The sequence below is a fragment of the Doryrhamphus excisus genome, chromosome 21 (genome assembly GCF_030265055.1).
Source record: "Doryrhamphus excisus isolate RoL2022-K1 chromosome 21, RoL_Dexc_1.0, whole genome shotgun sequence".
In the NCBI taxonomy this organism is placed as follows: Eukaryota; Metazoa; Chordata; class Actinopteri; order Syngnathiformes; family Syngnathidae; genus Doryrhamphus; species Doryrhamphus excisus.
Genome location: NC_080486.1, coordinates 2,820,163 through 2,835,230, shown reverse-complemented (window position 1 = coordinate 2,835,230; position 15,068 = coordinate 2,820,163). Strand labels below are relative to the sequence as shown.

Genomic DNA, 15,068 nt, shown 5'->3' with positions numbered 1-15,068 from the left:
GGCAAAAGAGGTTATTTCTTTAAAGTCGTAATTATATGAAAAATACGCATAATAATTTTCCAATTTTTGGAAAATTATTCAAAATAGTAAAGTCAAAATATTAGAAAAAAGGTTACAATTTTATGTGAATAAATTATAATATGAGGAACAATCATGTCTGTTTAAATATATTGTTTAAATGTTTTCAAAAAGTCATAATATGAAAAACAAACTTTTTGGAAAATTAATTTGCGGAAAAAGTTGACAAGAATAATGTCAAAATATTTGGAATGAAGAAAAATTTTTTTTTTTATGAGAATAAAGTCTAAATATTAGAAAAAAATAATTTTATGAGAATAAACTATATTATGAAAAATAAATATCATAATGTCAGTTTAAATATTGAAAAAGAAGATCAAAAAGTTGTAATATAATAAACAAGATATTTTTGGAATATTAAGTTGCAGAAAAAGTTTACAAGAATGTCAAAATATTATTTGGAATAAAGAATAGCGATTTTTTTACGAGAATAAAGTCAAAAATTAATTTTATGAGAAATATATTATGAAAAATAAATATAATGTCAGTTTAAATATTAAAAAAGATGATCAAAAAGTTTGTAATATAATAAACAAAAATAGATTTTTTTGGAAAATTAAGTTGCGAAAAAAGAATAATGTCAAAATATTAAGGTACGAGAGGAAAAAATAGCAGGAATTTTATGAAAATAGTCAAAATATTCAATAAAAAGTCAATTTTCTGAGAATAAAAAAAATATTTCTGAAAAATGTGTAATGTTTGGAGAATAAAGTCAAAATATGACAAAATCAGAATTACAAGCTGGAATTAAAAAAATAATTTTAGTAGAAAATCATATTGTTTCAGAACACGTCATTTTAGTAGCATGGAGTTGAAATATTAAAGAAAAAATTTTTCGGATTTTTCTCGGATCCTAGGAGGTGGCCTGGTAGAAGGGCTGCACTTTACTGTGTGTGTATAAGTTGTGATTTATGTGCAATATTTTAAAGGGTACTCCCACTTTCACTGCTTCTTTCGCCTTCAGACAGGCTCCTTTACACAATGGCCTATTTGTTAGTTCATGTCAAATATAAAAAAATGCATAAATGTTGGAAAAACAAGTGCAGAAATCCATAAAAGCAAAGCCGGAATGTGCCCTCACCTTCACTCTGTTTGTAGAAGACGGAGTCGCTGCCGCAGACGCTGCCATCGTTGTCGTTGCAGAAACTTCCCTCGTGAACGCTGCTTTCTGCGGGGAAAGAGAAAGAGCGAGGCGTCGAGTACAACAACCTTCAATCTGACGCGCCGTCACGTCATGCAAACACGGTATCTGGTAGGCTGGTATCAAAGCATGTAAATAATGGAGCACACGCTAGGCTGCCAACTCCAGATTCCCCTTTTGTGCTCCCGTCAAACGTCTTCCCGATTATGTTTTGACAAAAATCATATTAACTTTAATGTAGAATTCATGGGAGAACACAATGACCCTCGTGGAAGACGCCATTTTATCCCCCCGTAGTGTTAATTTGGGGTCAAGAGCATTAGTCCAAACATGCACATATGCAAGCAAATGTGAGGATTATTAATAAAATAGCTAAATAAAGTATGATACAAACATAAGGCATTCAGAAGACTCATTCAAAGACGTAGTATTCCACACAGGTCACCAGGTGTAAGGAATCTTACTGTAATGTTGCAGACACACAAGCACCAGACCGGGACAACAAACTTTCATCGCTAAATTTTAATGATCTCACAAAAAAGGCGCAATAATCCCTTATTAAAATGTCAAACACAAACACAGGAACCCTCACTCTGGTCCCTGAGGGACACACTCGTCTTATGACTTATATGATGTCTACTATAAGACCGCACGGTGGTCGAGTGGTTAACATGTTGGCCATCCAAAGACAGCTGGGATAGGCTCCAGCGTACCCGACACCCTCATGAGGACAAGCAGCATGGTGGATGGATGTCGACTGTGGTGGTTAATAGGAGTGAAAATGTGACTATAGGGGTGCTATTTCATGTCTGGAGGGCTCCAATACCGTTTACAAAAAGGTTTTCCATCATACAAAACAGGCTACTGTCGTTCGAACCAGAATCAGCAAACTCAATTGGAGTTGAAAATGTGACTATAGGGGTGCTATTTCATGTGTGAAAATGTAACTATAGGGGTGCTATTTCATGTCTGGAGGGCTCTAATACTGTTTAAAAAAAAAAAAGTTTTCCATCATGCAAAACAGGCTACTGTCGTTCGAACCAGAATCAGCAAACTCAGTTGGAGTTGAAAATGTGACTATAGGGGTGCTATTTCATGTCTGTAGAGCTCTAATACTGTTTTTTTTTTTAAAAAAAAGGTTTTCCATCATGCAAAACAGGCTACTGTCATTCGAACCAGAATCAGCAAACTCAATTGGAGTTGAAAATGTGACTATAGGGGTGCTATTTCATGTCTGGAGGGCTCTAATACCGTTTTTTTTTTTAAAAGGTTTTCCATCATGCAAAACAGGCAACTGTCGTTCGAACCAGAATCAGCAAACTCAATTGGAGTGGAAAATGTGACTATAGGGGTGCTATTTCATGTCTGGAGAGCTTTAATACTGTTTTTTTTTTTTTTAAAAAAGGTTTTCCATCATGCAAAACAGGCTACTGTCATTCGAACCATAATCAGTAAACTCAATTGGAGTTGAAAATGTGACTATAGGGGTGCTATGTCATGTCTGGAGAGCTTTAATACTGTTTTTTTTTTTTAAAAAAAGGTTTTCCATCATGCAAAACAGGCTACTGTCGTTCGAACCAGAATCAGCAAACTCAATTGGAGTTGAAAATATGACTATAGGGGTGCTATTTCATGCTAGAAGGGCTCTAATACTGTTTTTTTTAAAGGTTTTCCATCATGCAAAACAGGCTACTGTCATCCGAATCAGAATCAAACGCAATTGTCGACCCCCCCCAGAGAGGACTTGTGATGTTCACAGACAGTCGGAAATCCCAAACCCAAGGATCTACTCCTTATGGAAACAACAGTAATAATTAAACAGTGTTGTGTTAATTCAGGTCTGATCGACACTTAAATGCATCATTTGAATGGAACTCATTCATAACCCCAAAGACCACCTATACGCTCATTCAGGAAAATATTACAGTATAAACTTTTATGTATAAAAATGATGTATGAAAGACCCAAAGTCCGACTTAAGAGATTCATTACGGCATCCATTTTGTGTCCCGGTGAATGAATAAATAGGATAAATGCATCTTCAGAGACAAAGTGCCACCGTGATTCATACGGTTACTATTCAATCCCCCCCCCCCCCCCACCCCCACCCCCCTCCCCTGAACATGAATACAAATTCCAGAGAAAACAAAGCAGCCATAACTCAGAATCAGCCTTCCAAACCAAAAAGCCTCGACTCCAGCTGCACCGCCCCTGTGGTGATTTTTTTTTTTTCTTCATTTCAGGGTGCCATAAACGCACCGTCACGCCGCCAAGACGACACGCCGCACCTCAACCGGGACTACTCTATTACCATTGGATGAGCCGTTAAGGAAAATATGCATGAAGGAACTTTGCTGTAATGTGAGCCCCTGTTTATGTACCTAAGTGGAGCATGCGTGGCGTTTGTGGCACATCCAGCGGCGTGGAAGAGGAGTCCTTGTCCACGAACTTTGCGGCGAGCCAACGCCAACTAAACACTAAATAATGCTTTTTTTTAATCCTTTAATAACCAAAAAACAACCAGCTGTCACAGCAAGCTTTTTAAAGGCTAACCATTAAGCGGCTGCATGCAAACACGCTTAAATAAGAGCTTAAATAAAAACACACAACTAGCTCCTACCCCCTTCCGAGGCCTCCTGCGTGATTGACGTCCATGTTGGCCCTGATGATTTGTGGTGGGGAGGTGGGGGGGGCACCACCTGATTCCATGCAGGCCTCAGGGTCACCCCGTAGGCCTTCCTTCCTCCAAGCCGAGTCCACCAAAACGGCTCAACCATGATATATTCACTTGTGAAGCCGGACTGTTCCATTTAAAAGTTTCACTTTTACAACAATGGTGGAGTCAAGGAATAATTTTCACTTGTTATAGTATTATATTCATAATTTCATTTACTATTAAAATAATATTTATAATAGTACTGGATTAATTCTAACTAAAAACTAAAAACAGCCGGATTTGGGATTTATTGGGAACAGGTGTACAGAGTTCATCTTACCTGTGGCGTCACCTGCAGGAATGTTGGGGGAGGAGCTAAGAGTCTCTGGGTTTTATAGGTTTGGTGATGTCACCAGTGACATCATCAGACCGTACCATGTACTGGGGATGAGAGAGAGAGGGGGGAAGTTGGTTTGTGCCGAGCCTGGCCCACTCGTTAATTCGGATAATTGGTTCCACACATGACCATGACGAGACGTAAGATTCCTGATTAACTCATTCAATCCCAGGCATCCCGCTCGGTGGCGGCCATTTTGGATATTCTTGACAGATTTTGCAAGGATTTACCACAAACCTTTTCATCTCTTTAGTAATCAACAGTAGAACTTAAAATATACCAAATATATACAAATACACCAAAGTATTACTTCTTAAAAAATGCAATTCTGCCACCTTGTGGCTGTTTTTATTTGGGTTTAAAAACTGCACCACACATGCTCTCTTCAATTGTGGAGTTACATCATCACGTCTTTGTGCCTCTCATGCAATATAAGGTATAAATACGTCTTTGGTAGCAAATGAGTTCATAATATTATTATTAATAAATACTATTAGAGCCCTTTAAACATGAAATAACAACCCTATAACATATATTACCCAATACAGCAAACATAAGAGAAAATAAGACATAATATATTCTGTTGTGTACAGTACTTCCTGCTACTGTCTCGTTAGTAACAGTACTGACACCTAGTGATGAGTGAAGAATACTACATATGATGTCTTTGAATGCATCTTCTGAATGCCTTATATTATATTATATATATTTATACATATTTTATTTGTAGCCTTTTTTATACTTCATTTGAGCAAAAAATATGTACAATAATAGTAAATATATGTATATATATATATATATATATAAATATACATGAAAATATGGGAAAAAAATTGAAAAAAGTATAATAACAGTGATGATTTATGAATGAATATATTTTATCGGGGGCTGCACGGTGGACGAGTGGTTAGCGCGCAGGCCTCACAGCTAGAAGACCCAAGTTCAATTCCGCCCTCAACCATCTCTGTGTGGAGTTGGCATGTTTTTCTCCGGGTACTCCGGTTTCCTCCCACATTCCAAAAACATTCCAGGTTAATTAGCCACTCCAAATTGTCCATAGCTATGAATGTGAGTGTGAATGGTTGTTTGTCTATATGCTGGGATGCCCGAATACAGCTGGGATAGGCTCCAGCACCCCCCCCCCCCACCCGTGAGGATAAGCGGTAGAAAACGAATGAATATATTGAATCGAGTGAAGCCTGAAAGAGTGAAGTGAGGGATTACTGTGGTTTGAAATAATAAAGACTGTAAAAGTGAATTAGCCCTTCAGGAACATGAAAGGATTGATGGTGTTCTTCTTAAAGCTCCACTGTTCCATCGCGCAGCTTTACAAGGCTGCTAATCAGTAGTAGGACTTCATTACTATGTACAGTAACTACATTATGTAAACCTGAGAAGGTCTACAAGATTACAATATGGAGTATTATAAAAAAAAATAAAAAAAACACGGAATGTTGGTTGTTCCTGAAGTGCCGGCAGGAAAGTCCAGACGCTTTCCTTTCAATTACAATGCGGCATCTGGCGGCAAGCGGCGGCGTCTCATTAACAACACGACTCTCACAACAAAGGCATGAACTGACAAGGATGTCTGCTAGCATCACAACAGTTGGGGAACGCAAACGAGCTTCGACTGCCTGGTCTATTATTTCGGCTCTTCTTCCGCTACGGCGACGCCTGAGAGACCGCAATCTGTCATAACGCCCGAGACGCGTGCAGTCACGCAACTTGGGCCTTCTTTTGGAATATTTACACCTACTTAAAATGCGCTGAACTCATTCAAAGCCGTGTGTCTGGAATATACTGCCTTCTCTGTATCGGTTATTGAAAAAGCCCTCCAGACAGGAAATAGCACCCCTATAGTCACTTTTAGACCTGTAAAACGACAGAAAATAAGACATAAACAACACATAGTATAGACTCCTTGTTGAAATTAAATCAAATGCAATACAACAAGGCTGCACGGCGGTCGAGTGGTTAGCGCGCAGACCTCACAGCTAGAAGACCCAAGTTCAATTCCACCCTCGGCCATCTCTGTGTGGAGTTTGCACATTCTCCCCGTGCAATTCGTGGGTTTTCTCCGGGTACTCCGGTTTCCTCCCACATTCCAAAAACATGCTAGGCTAATTAGCCTCGCTTAGCATTAGCCTCCTGCCTCTCGCCCGAAGACAGCTGGGATAGGCTCCGGCACCCCTGCGACACTTGTGAGGAAAAGCGGTAGAAAATGAATGAATGAATATTTTATCGAGGGGCTGCACGGTGGACGAGTGGTTAGCACGCAGGCCTCACAAATAGAAGACCCAAGTTCAATTCCACCCTCGGCCATCTCTGTAACAGTAAATATTCCATTCCAAAAACATGCTAGGCTAAACATTCCAAAAACATGCTAGGCTAATTAGCCTCTCTTAGCCTTAGCCTCCCGCCTCTCGCCCGAAGACAGCTGGGATAGGTTCGGGCACCCCCACGACCCTCGTGATGAAAAGCGGTAGAAAATGAATGAATGAATATTTTATCGAGGGGCTGCACGGTGGTCGAGTGGTTAGCGCGCAGCTAGAAGACCCAAGTTCAATTCCACCCTCGGGCCATCTCCGGCACCCCGCGACCCTTGTCAGGAAAAGCGATATAAAATGAATGAATTGAAATACAAAAAAAAAATTATTAGCATTAGCATTATTAGCATTCAAGTCAATCCATCACACAACGACAAAAACTTCTCGAAAAGTTGAATGACTGGCGACGGATCAGTCGGGAAACCAAAAAACCCGCCTGATTCATCCTGACAGGAAATGTCAAGCGAGGAAAATCTGCTCCATCCGACGAAGGGCAGAGCTTCATATGCCCCCCCCCCCCTCCCTCCTGGTGCGCTTGTCCAATTACCGCAGCGACGGTCGCCTCCACTGCAGACATCCGAGTGACGCCGGGCTTCTATTTAACATTCTGCCCGTCCCGCGCTGCTACTACACGGCGAGGAACAAAGCTTTCGGCTGAAAGAGCACAGACAAGAGAAATGATGACTTCCTTCTGGGTGTCTGAGCATCGCCGCTCGTCTCTAATCATTCCACCCAGCGAGGGAAAGACAATCATCGCAGCCTCTTTCTTTCACTTCCTGCTGGCATCACGGGGGCGCAGAAATGCAACTTTACTGGCTAGCGAGTTACACCGTCCCACAAAAGTCGAGTCAATTTGTTGCTTCAAATGTCTCAAAAATATACAATTAAAACACAATTAATTAATCAATTAATTCACAGTCGAGTACGGCCTATTATTAGTCAAAAACGACTCGAACCTTGGTTAGCATCCGCCTCGCTTAGCACAGAAAAAGTACGATAATTTTTTTGTATTCGTCACAAAACGTCCGTGCTAGCATCCTCACCAAGTTAGCGAGTTACACCATCCCACAAAAGTCAAGTCAATTTGTTGCTTCAAATGTCTCAAAAATATACAATTAAAACACAATTAATTAATCAATTAATTCACAGTCGAGTACGGCCTATTATTAGTCAAAAACGACTGGAACCTTGGTTAGCATCCGCCTCGCTTAGCACAGAAAAAGTACGATAATTTTTTTGTATTCGTCACAAAACGTCCGTGCTAGCATCCTCACCAAGTTAGCGAGTTACACCGTCCCACAAAAGTCGAGTCAATTTGTTGCTTCAAATGTCTCAAAAATATACAATTAAAACACAATTAATTAATCAATTAATTCACAGTCGGATACGGCCTATTATTAGTCAAAAACGACTGGAACCTTGGTTAGCATCCGCCTCGCTTACCACAGAAAATGTACGAAATTTTTTTTGTAATCGTCACAAAACGTCCGTGCTAGCATCCTCACCAAGTTAGCGAGTTACACCATCCCACAAAAGTCGAGTCAATTTGTTGCTTCAAATGTCTCAAAAATATACAATTAAAAACACAATTAATTAATCAATTAATTCACAGTCGAGTACGGCCTATTATTAGTCAAAAACGACTGGAACCTTGGTTAGCATCCGCCTCGCTTAGCACAGAAAATGTACGAAAAAATTTTTGTAATCGTCACAAAACGTCTGTGCTAGCATCCTCACCAAGTTAGCGAGTTACACCCTCCCACAAAAGTCAAGTCAATTTGTTGACTTGACCTTGGTTGACTCAACTGGAACCTTGGTTAGCATCTGCCCCGCTTAGCACAGAAAATGTACGATAATTTTTTTTTATTCGTCACAAAACGTCTGTGCTAGCATCCTCACCATCATAGTTAGCGAGTTACACCATCCCACAAGTCAAGTCAATTTGTTGACTCGACTGGAACCTTGGTTAGCATTGGTTAGGTATTAACCTAGCATGAATCTAGCATGTTTTTAGCGACTCCAAATTATCCATAGGTATGAATGTGAGTGTGAATGGTTGTTTGTCTATATGTGCCCTGTGATTGGCTGGCCACCAGTCCAGGGTGTACCCCGCCTCTCGCTTGAAGACAGCTGGGATAGGCTCCAGCACCCCCCACGTGACCCTTGTGAGGAAAAACGGTAGAAAATGAATGAATGAAGATAACTATAGGGGTGCTATCCCATGTCTAGAGGGCTCTAGTAATGTTAAAAAAAAGACTTATTTAGAAGATCGTAAACAAGTTTTTCTATAATCCGGCTACTAAAATATTCCATTTAAATATAAGGACTCGGTTGCAAGGCGGTCGAGTGGTTAGCGTGCAGACCTCACAGCTCGGAGACCTGAGTTCAATCCCACCCTCGGCCATCTCTGAGTGGAGTTTGCATGTTCTTCCCGTGCATGCATGGGTTTTCCAAAAACATGCTAGGCATTAATCTAGCATTAACCTAGCATTAACCTAGCATGTTTTTGGCGACTCCAAATTGTCCATAGGTATGAATGTGAGTGTGAATGGTTGTTTGTCTATTTGTGCCCTATCATTGGCTGGCCACCAGTCCAGGGTGTACCCCGCCTCTCGCTTGAAGACCGCTGGGATAGGCTCCAGCACCCCCCCCCACGCGACCCTCATGAGGATAAGCAGTAGAAAATGAATGAATATAAGGAATCCTACTTTGCAGATATTCCCTTTTATTACATGATTATTACGTGATCGAGCATCAATTAATCACAATAAACGAGGGATTAATGCTTATTAAACCTTTAAATTGGGGAGTGTGTAAGAGGTTTAAGGGTTTTTGGTCTATCCACTACGCTACGGTGCACCAAAACCGTCTTAATGTAAGGCTGAGCGACAAAGACAATCCACACTCTTCCTTCCCTGCTGCTACACGTCTCCATTTTCCCCTCGGCGAGAATATTGCGTTTGAAAGGTGATAATATATTTTGACATTTCCAAAGTCACCGTTATCTCCCTGGCGGTGGTGGTGGAGGAGGTGGGAGGCCTCCAATAGACGAGGATGCGACAACAAACACAAACGACAGGAGAAAAAGTGGGACAACAGTAATCCCCTGTTTGAAATGAATGAGATTTCAGAGGAAAAAAAAAAAAAAAAAAAAAATTCCGGCATGCGATACTTCCCAACAGTCACATCGCTTTGCATCTCACGGCAAATAGTGTGATGCGGCGACATAAAACCATCCCGGCGCGGTAGAAGTGGCGCCATGTGAGCTCACGTTGAACCTGATGCGGTTCATATTCGAAAAAAAAGAAGCGTAAAAAAAAAAAAGACGTTTTCTCCACACTGGGCTCACTCCCACAGGTCCTCAAATAAACTCGTTTTGAACTCTTGTGGATTCTTTGACATTCGGTGAAAAATCAAACATGCTGTGAAGCTCGACCTTGAAACGACATTGAAAAGCCAGACAAAAGTCAACTTTCTTTGGAATGAGATGCATTGAAGCGGCTTCTTTTGTAGCAAAACTACATTTTTTTTAACTAAAAAGTGTAACACTGCATTGAATATTGTGTGAAAAAAGTGTTCTTTGCCAATAATTAACTAATTAATTAATAATTAATAATTAGAATAATCCCTCAACACACTTCGCACATCAAATTTCACTCATAAATAATAAAAAAAAACTTGCTTTTTACATCAAAATGAATAAATAAATAAACGTTATTGTCACTAGGTGTCAGTAATGTTTCATTGATGCGACAACAGCCACCGCAGGAAGTACTGTGCAAAACAGGAAGTTAAAAAAACACAATTACATCTCCAACTGCTAACTTGTGAGTCTATATTATGTCTTATGTCTTATTATCTGTTATTATGTCAACTTTTTTTTAGGTATAATGAGTGTAAAGGTGACTGTAGGGGTGTTATTTCATGCCCAGAGGGCTCTAATGGTTTTGTTTACTACTTCCATTCATTCATTTTCTACCATTTTTTCCTCACGAGAGGCCTGCACGTCTGACTCATGGTGTCATCTTACAAATAACATTTACCTCATCACACAGCAACTTAACACCCAAAAGGTACCATTAATTCAACTCCACACAGAGATGGCGGAGGGTGGAATTGAACTGGGGTCTCCTAGCCGTGAGGCCTGCACGTCTGACTCATGGTGTCATCTTACAAACAACATTTACCTCATCACACAGCAACTTAACACCCAAAAGGTACCATTAATTCATTAATTTTCTACCGCTTATCTTCACAAGGGTCGGGGAGGTGCTGGAGCCTATCCCAGCTGTCTTTGAGCGAGAGGCGGGGTTCCACCCTGGACTGGTGGCCAGCCAGCCAATCACAGGGCACATATAGACAAACAACCATTCACACTCACATTCATAACTATGGATAATTTGGAGTCGCTAATTAACCTAGCATGTTTTTTTGGAATGTGGGAGGAAAACTGGAATACTGGGAGAAAACCCAAACAGAGATGGCTGAGGGTGGGATTGAACTTGGGTCTGCGCGCTAACCACTCAACCAACGTGCTGTTTACCTCAGAGTACAATTAACCTAGCATGTTTTTGGAATGTGGGAGGAAAACCGGAGTACCCGGAGAAAACCCACGAATTGAACCTTGGTCTCCTAGCTGTGAGGTCTGCGCGCTAACCACTTGTCCACCGTGCCGCTGTTACTATTTCCAATTGACTGCAACAAAAAAAGGGATTACCGTGAATAAATACTCAAATATAAATTGATTTATTTTTTGGAATCAATGGTAAAAAAAACTAAATTAATCAGTGTCTTAGCTGCGTCACCCCAGGTTACAGGTGTGTGCGAGTGGCAGGAAGAAAAGCTCTGACTCGATTGCAATGGCCCTAAATAGTGTGTCTTTTTTCAGTTTTCTATGTTAAAATAAATATTTTTTTTAAGTAAAAATGAGTACCGAAACTTAATTAAGCTAATTTGATTGTTTTCTTGTGGTCTAACGTGGAAAGCTGCTTCGTTTTATCGTGCACTGGTTTGGAGAGGAAGAAGAAGAAAAAAAAATCGATAATGTGGTTACATCATCTTTGTTGCTCTACTTTCCGCATGTGCTTTTACAACCTGGCCCAGAAACTCAAAATAATGGTCTCACATTCAAATAGGGGGGGCGGGGGGGGGGGGCACCGGAATGTAAAACATTCTCATAAACGCCACCGCCGAAGCATCGGCGTGTTCGATATACGTGCGGCATTTTTTTATTTCTTTATTCATCACCCGGGGGCCGATTCTCGCCAAATCAATTGTCGGTAGGCGGGAAATGGCGGCTGACATGACAGTCGTCTGGAGAGCGGGCGGGTGTTTTACATCGATCGGGTACCCTTGCGGAATGCGTGACCTTCAAGCAGACGGTGAGAGAGGGAAAAGGGAGAGCGATTTGCGCCTTTCATGTACATCATCTCCAGTGGAAGGAGATAAGGCTTGTGTGTGTGTGTGTGTGTGTGTGTGTGTGTGTGACCAGCAAACAAACATTGTGTCTTTGCTGCATTGTCTCAACTAAGTCAACTATAACAACCAAATACTACATTATATTACTCTCATTATTTTTACACTATCACAAATAGCGATTGGCTAATCATTTTTTCCATGAACATATATTGAATGATTACAACAGGATCGAACCAGCAACCAGTGAAATTTTTTTTTCACCAGAAGGGTTAATTTGCAGCGTTAATTTGCTAATTTGTTTTTAGCAGACTCAAAACTATGAAGTTGGAAATGTGTTGAAATGTAGCAATACGTTGATCGAGGATCGAACCAACAACCGCTACTTTTTGCGCTATGTCACCCTCTAGAGGTATTCTAGGCAGAATGGTTCAATAATAGAAAAGTTTAAGTTAAATTTAAATTTAAATTAAATTTAAATCAGGATTACAGCAAGGATTGAGGATCGAACCAGCAACTACTCAACCTCTCTGTCCAAGAAGCAGATTATTCCAGTCATGGAAAATGTTAAATGTGATATCCGACTAAGAATAGTGGAATGTGAAATAAGACGTCTGAATGTGAAAATGCAGACTAAATGTTAAAAAATATAAAAAAAAATATAAACGATTACAGGGGTACTGGGGATAGAACCAGCAACCTTTGGGTTGGAAAACCCTCCTGAGTCATGTCACCCTATGGAATAGGCAGAATGGTTCAGATATAGAAAATGAAAAAGGGGGGCAACAAGGGGAAAATTACCACAGAATATGTGAAATTACCCTACATTTTTTTGGAATTTTTTTGCAATTTTAATTATTTTTTGCAATTTTAAAAATAATAAATAATAGTCATGTCACCCTATGGAATAGGCAGAATGGTTCAGATATGGAAAATGAAAAAGGGGGCGACAAGGAGAAAATTACCACAAAATATGTGAAATTACCCTAAATTTATTTTATTTTTTTTGCAATTTTAATATTTTTTTTTGCAATTTTAAAAATAATAAATAATAAATAGTCATGTCACTCTATGGAATAAGCAGAATGGTTCAGATATGGAACATGAAAAAGGGGGCGACAAGGGGAAAATTACCACAGAATATGTGAAATTACCCTAAATTTTTTGCAAATTTAATAATAAATAATAAATAATAAATAATAAATAATAATAAATAATAAATAATAAATAATAAATAATAAATAATAAATAATAAATAATAAATAATAAATAATAAATAATAAATAATAAATAATAAATAATAAATAATAAATAATAAATAATAAATAATAAATAATAAATAATAAATAAATAATACAGAATAGACAATAATAAATAATACATAAAATAACACATAAAATAATAAATAATATACATTTCAGACCAGGACCACATCACTCGGCCCACTAAGAATGTCAGTCAGTCCCACCAGTCATCCCGAACATTCCCCTCATCCCGTTTAGCCCAAAGTCTGACCTGATTTATCCCCTCAGTCCTCCCTTCATCCATTTAATCCAGCCTACTGGGGTTTGAAATAATGCCCTGTGGAGGCAGACTGATCATGCTGCAGCCGGGTCAAAACAATGCTATCAGGCGGAGGAGAGGCCATTCCACTTTGCACTGAAAAGAATTGGACTGCAGCCTCAAAGCACCGGGTTGGGCAAACTACGGCTCGCACGGTATTAGCGGCGAGGACATCTCACACACACGTACACACACACATACGTACTACGTATACGCGCACGCTGACAGGAGACGATGAGGTTACCTGGGAGATCAGATAGCGCTCCTCTCTCGATAATGTGCTTCCTGTACAGAGTCTTCAAAACCTTGGCGCTGCCGAACCTCTTGAAGCGCCTCTTCACGTTGTTGTAGTACCATTCCAGGGACTGGGTCCTTAAAATCCTGCAGATGAGACACAAAAACAATTAAGAGTGCGGAATACTCACAACACAACACAAATGGAGGAACGAAACTCGGAAAATCAGCCACCATTCAATTCTATGTGCTCATATTCTGTATGTACGTATATACTGTATGGCTAAATTAAGTATTTTCAGTAGAAATACCAAGAACTGTTATTTAGTTATTTAAATTTGAAAAAATTATAAAATTATAAAATATATTTTGACTTTATTCTTGTAAAATTCTAGCTATTTTTGCCCACTTGTGCTGTTTTTTTTCCTCGTAATTTTGACTTCATTCACATAATACTGTGATTTTATTCTCGGAACATTACAACTGTGGTTTTATGATTAATAATCATGTATTTTTTTCTAAATATTGCCACTCAATGCTATTAAAATGACATTAATTTTACTCACAGTATTACATGTTTATTTGTATAAAATTAAATTTTTTTGTACTTTTTTTCTTAATATTTTGACTTTATTTTCATGAAATTAGATTTTTTTTTCAATCGTTTTTTGTTATTTTCCAACTACATACTATAGACTTTATTCCTGTAAATTTTCTCCTTGTAATTATGACTTTATTCCTTTAATTATTTTATTTTATTCATAAATTAAAATATTTATATATTATAAATATATTTATTCATAATTTATTTTATATTTTATTTATAATTTAACTTTGACCAAAACCTAATTTTCCCAAAAATGTGATCTTTTTTCTTTAGTATTTCAACTTTATGGTACTAAAATGTTTTTCTTCCTTGCGTGGATGTTATGATTTTATTCTATGATGTTAAATTGCAATTTTTTTCTCTTATATTTTCCATTCTTGCTGTTAAATGACACTTTTAGCCCCCCAGGCCACACTTAGGACACCCTTGTATAAAAGAATAAATAGTTGAAAAATGGTGTACAATTATAATAAAGAATATGCTGTTTTCCATATGAGCCTGTATTAAACCTACGTGCAATGGCCGTAAAAAAATCTGCATCTGCCATTACAAAGACGGTACTTCTTGAATATCGGCACCGTGTTGAAGTAACGCCATGCTTTACGGTATTTATTTGAGGGGGCCGATGAGCTCAAGCATCCTTTCGGGTT

General features: G+C 38.9%; 1 protein-coding gene across 10 annotated transcripts in view; it reads right to left on the bottom strand.

The window, feature by feature from the left end:
* myripb (myosin VIIA and Rab interacting protein b) overlaps nucleotides 1-15,068 on the bottom strand; it is a 111,742-nt gene that overhangs the window by 15,176 nt on the left and 81,498 nt on the right. For 7 of the 10 annotated variants that reach the window (XR_009120454.1, XR_009120453.1, XR_009120452.1 and 4 more), the window contains exons 4-5: nucleotides 13,822-13,958; nucleotides 1,160-1,246 (exon numbers count right to left, since the gene is read on the bottom strand). Coding sequence is in view for 6 of the 10 variants with exons in the window: in XM_058059355.1 (XP_057915338.1) it covers nucleotides 1,160-1,246; nucleotides 13,822-13,958 (224 nt within the window). In the remaining 4 variants the exon portion in view is untranslated. Of the gene's footprint in view, nucleotides 1-1,159; nucleotides 1,247-3,839; nucleotides 4,137-4,215; nucleotides 4,393-13,821; nucleotides 13,959-15,068 lie in introns of those variants that run through there. The other 3 variants (XM_058059359.1, XM_058059361.1, XM_058059358.1) reach the window with 3 other exon arrangements.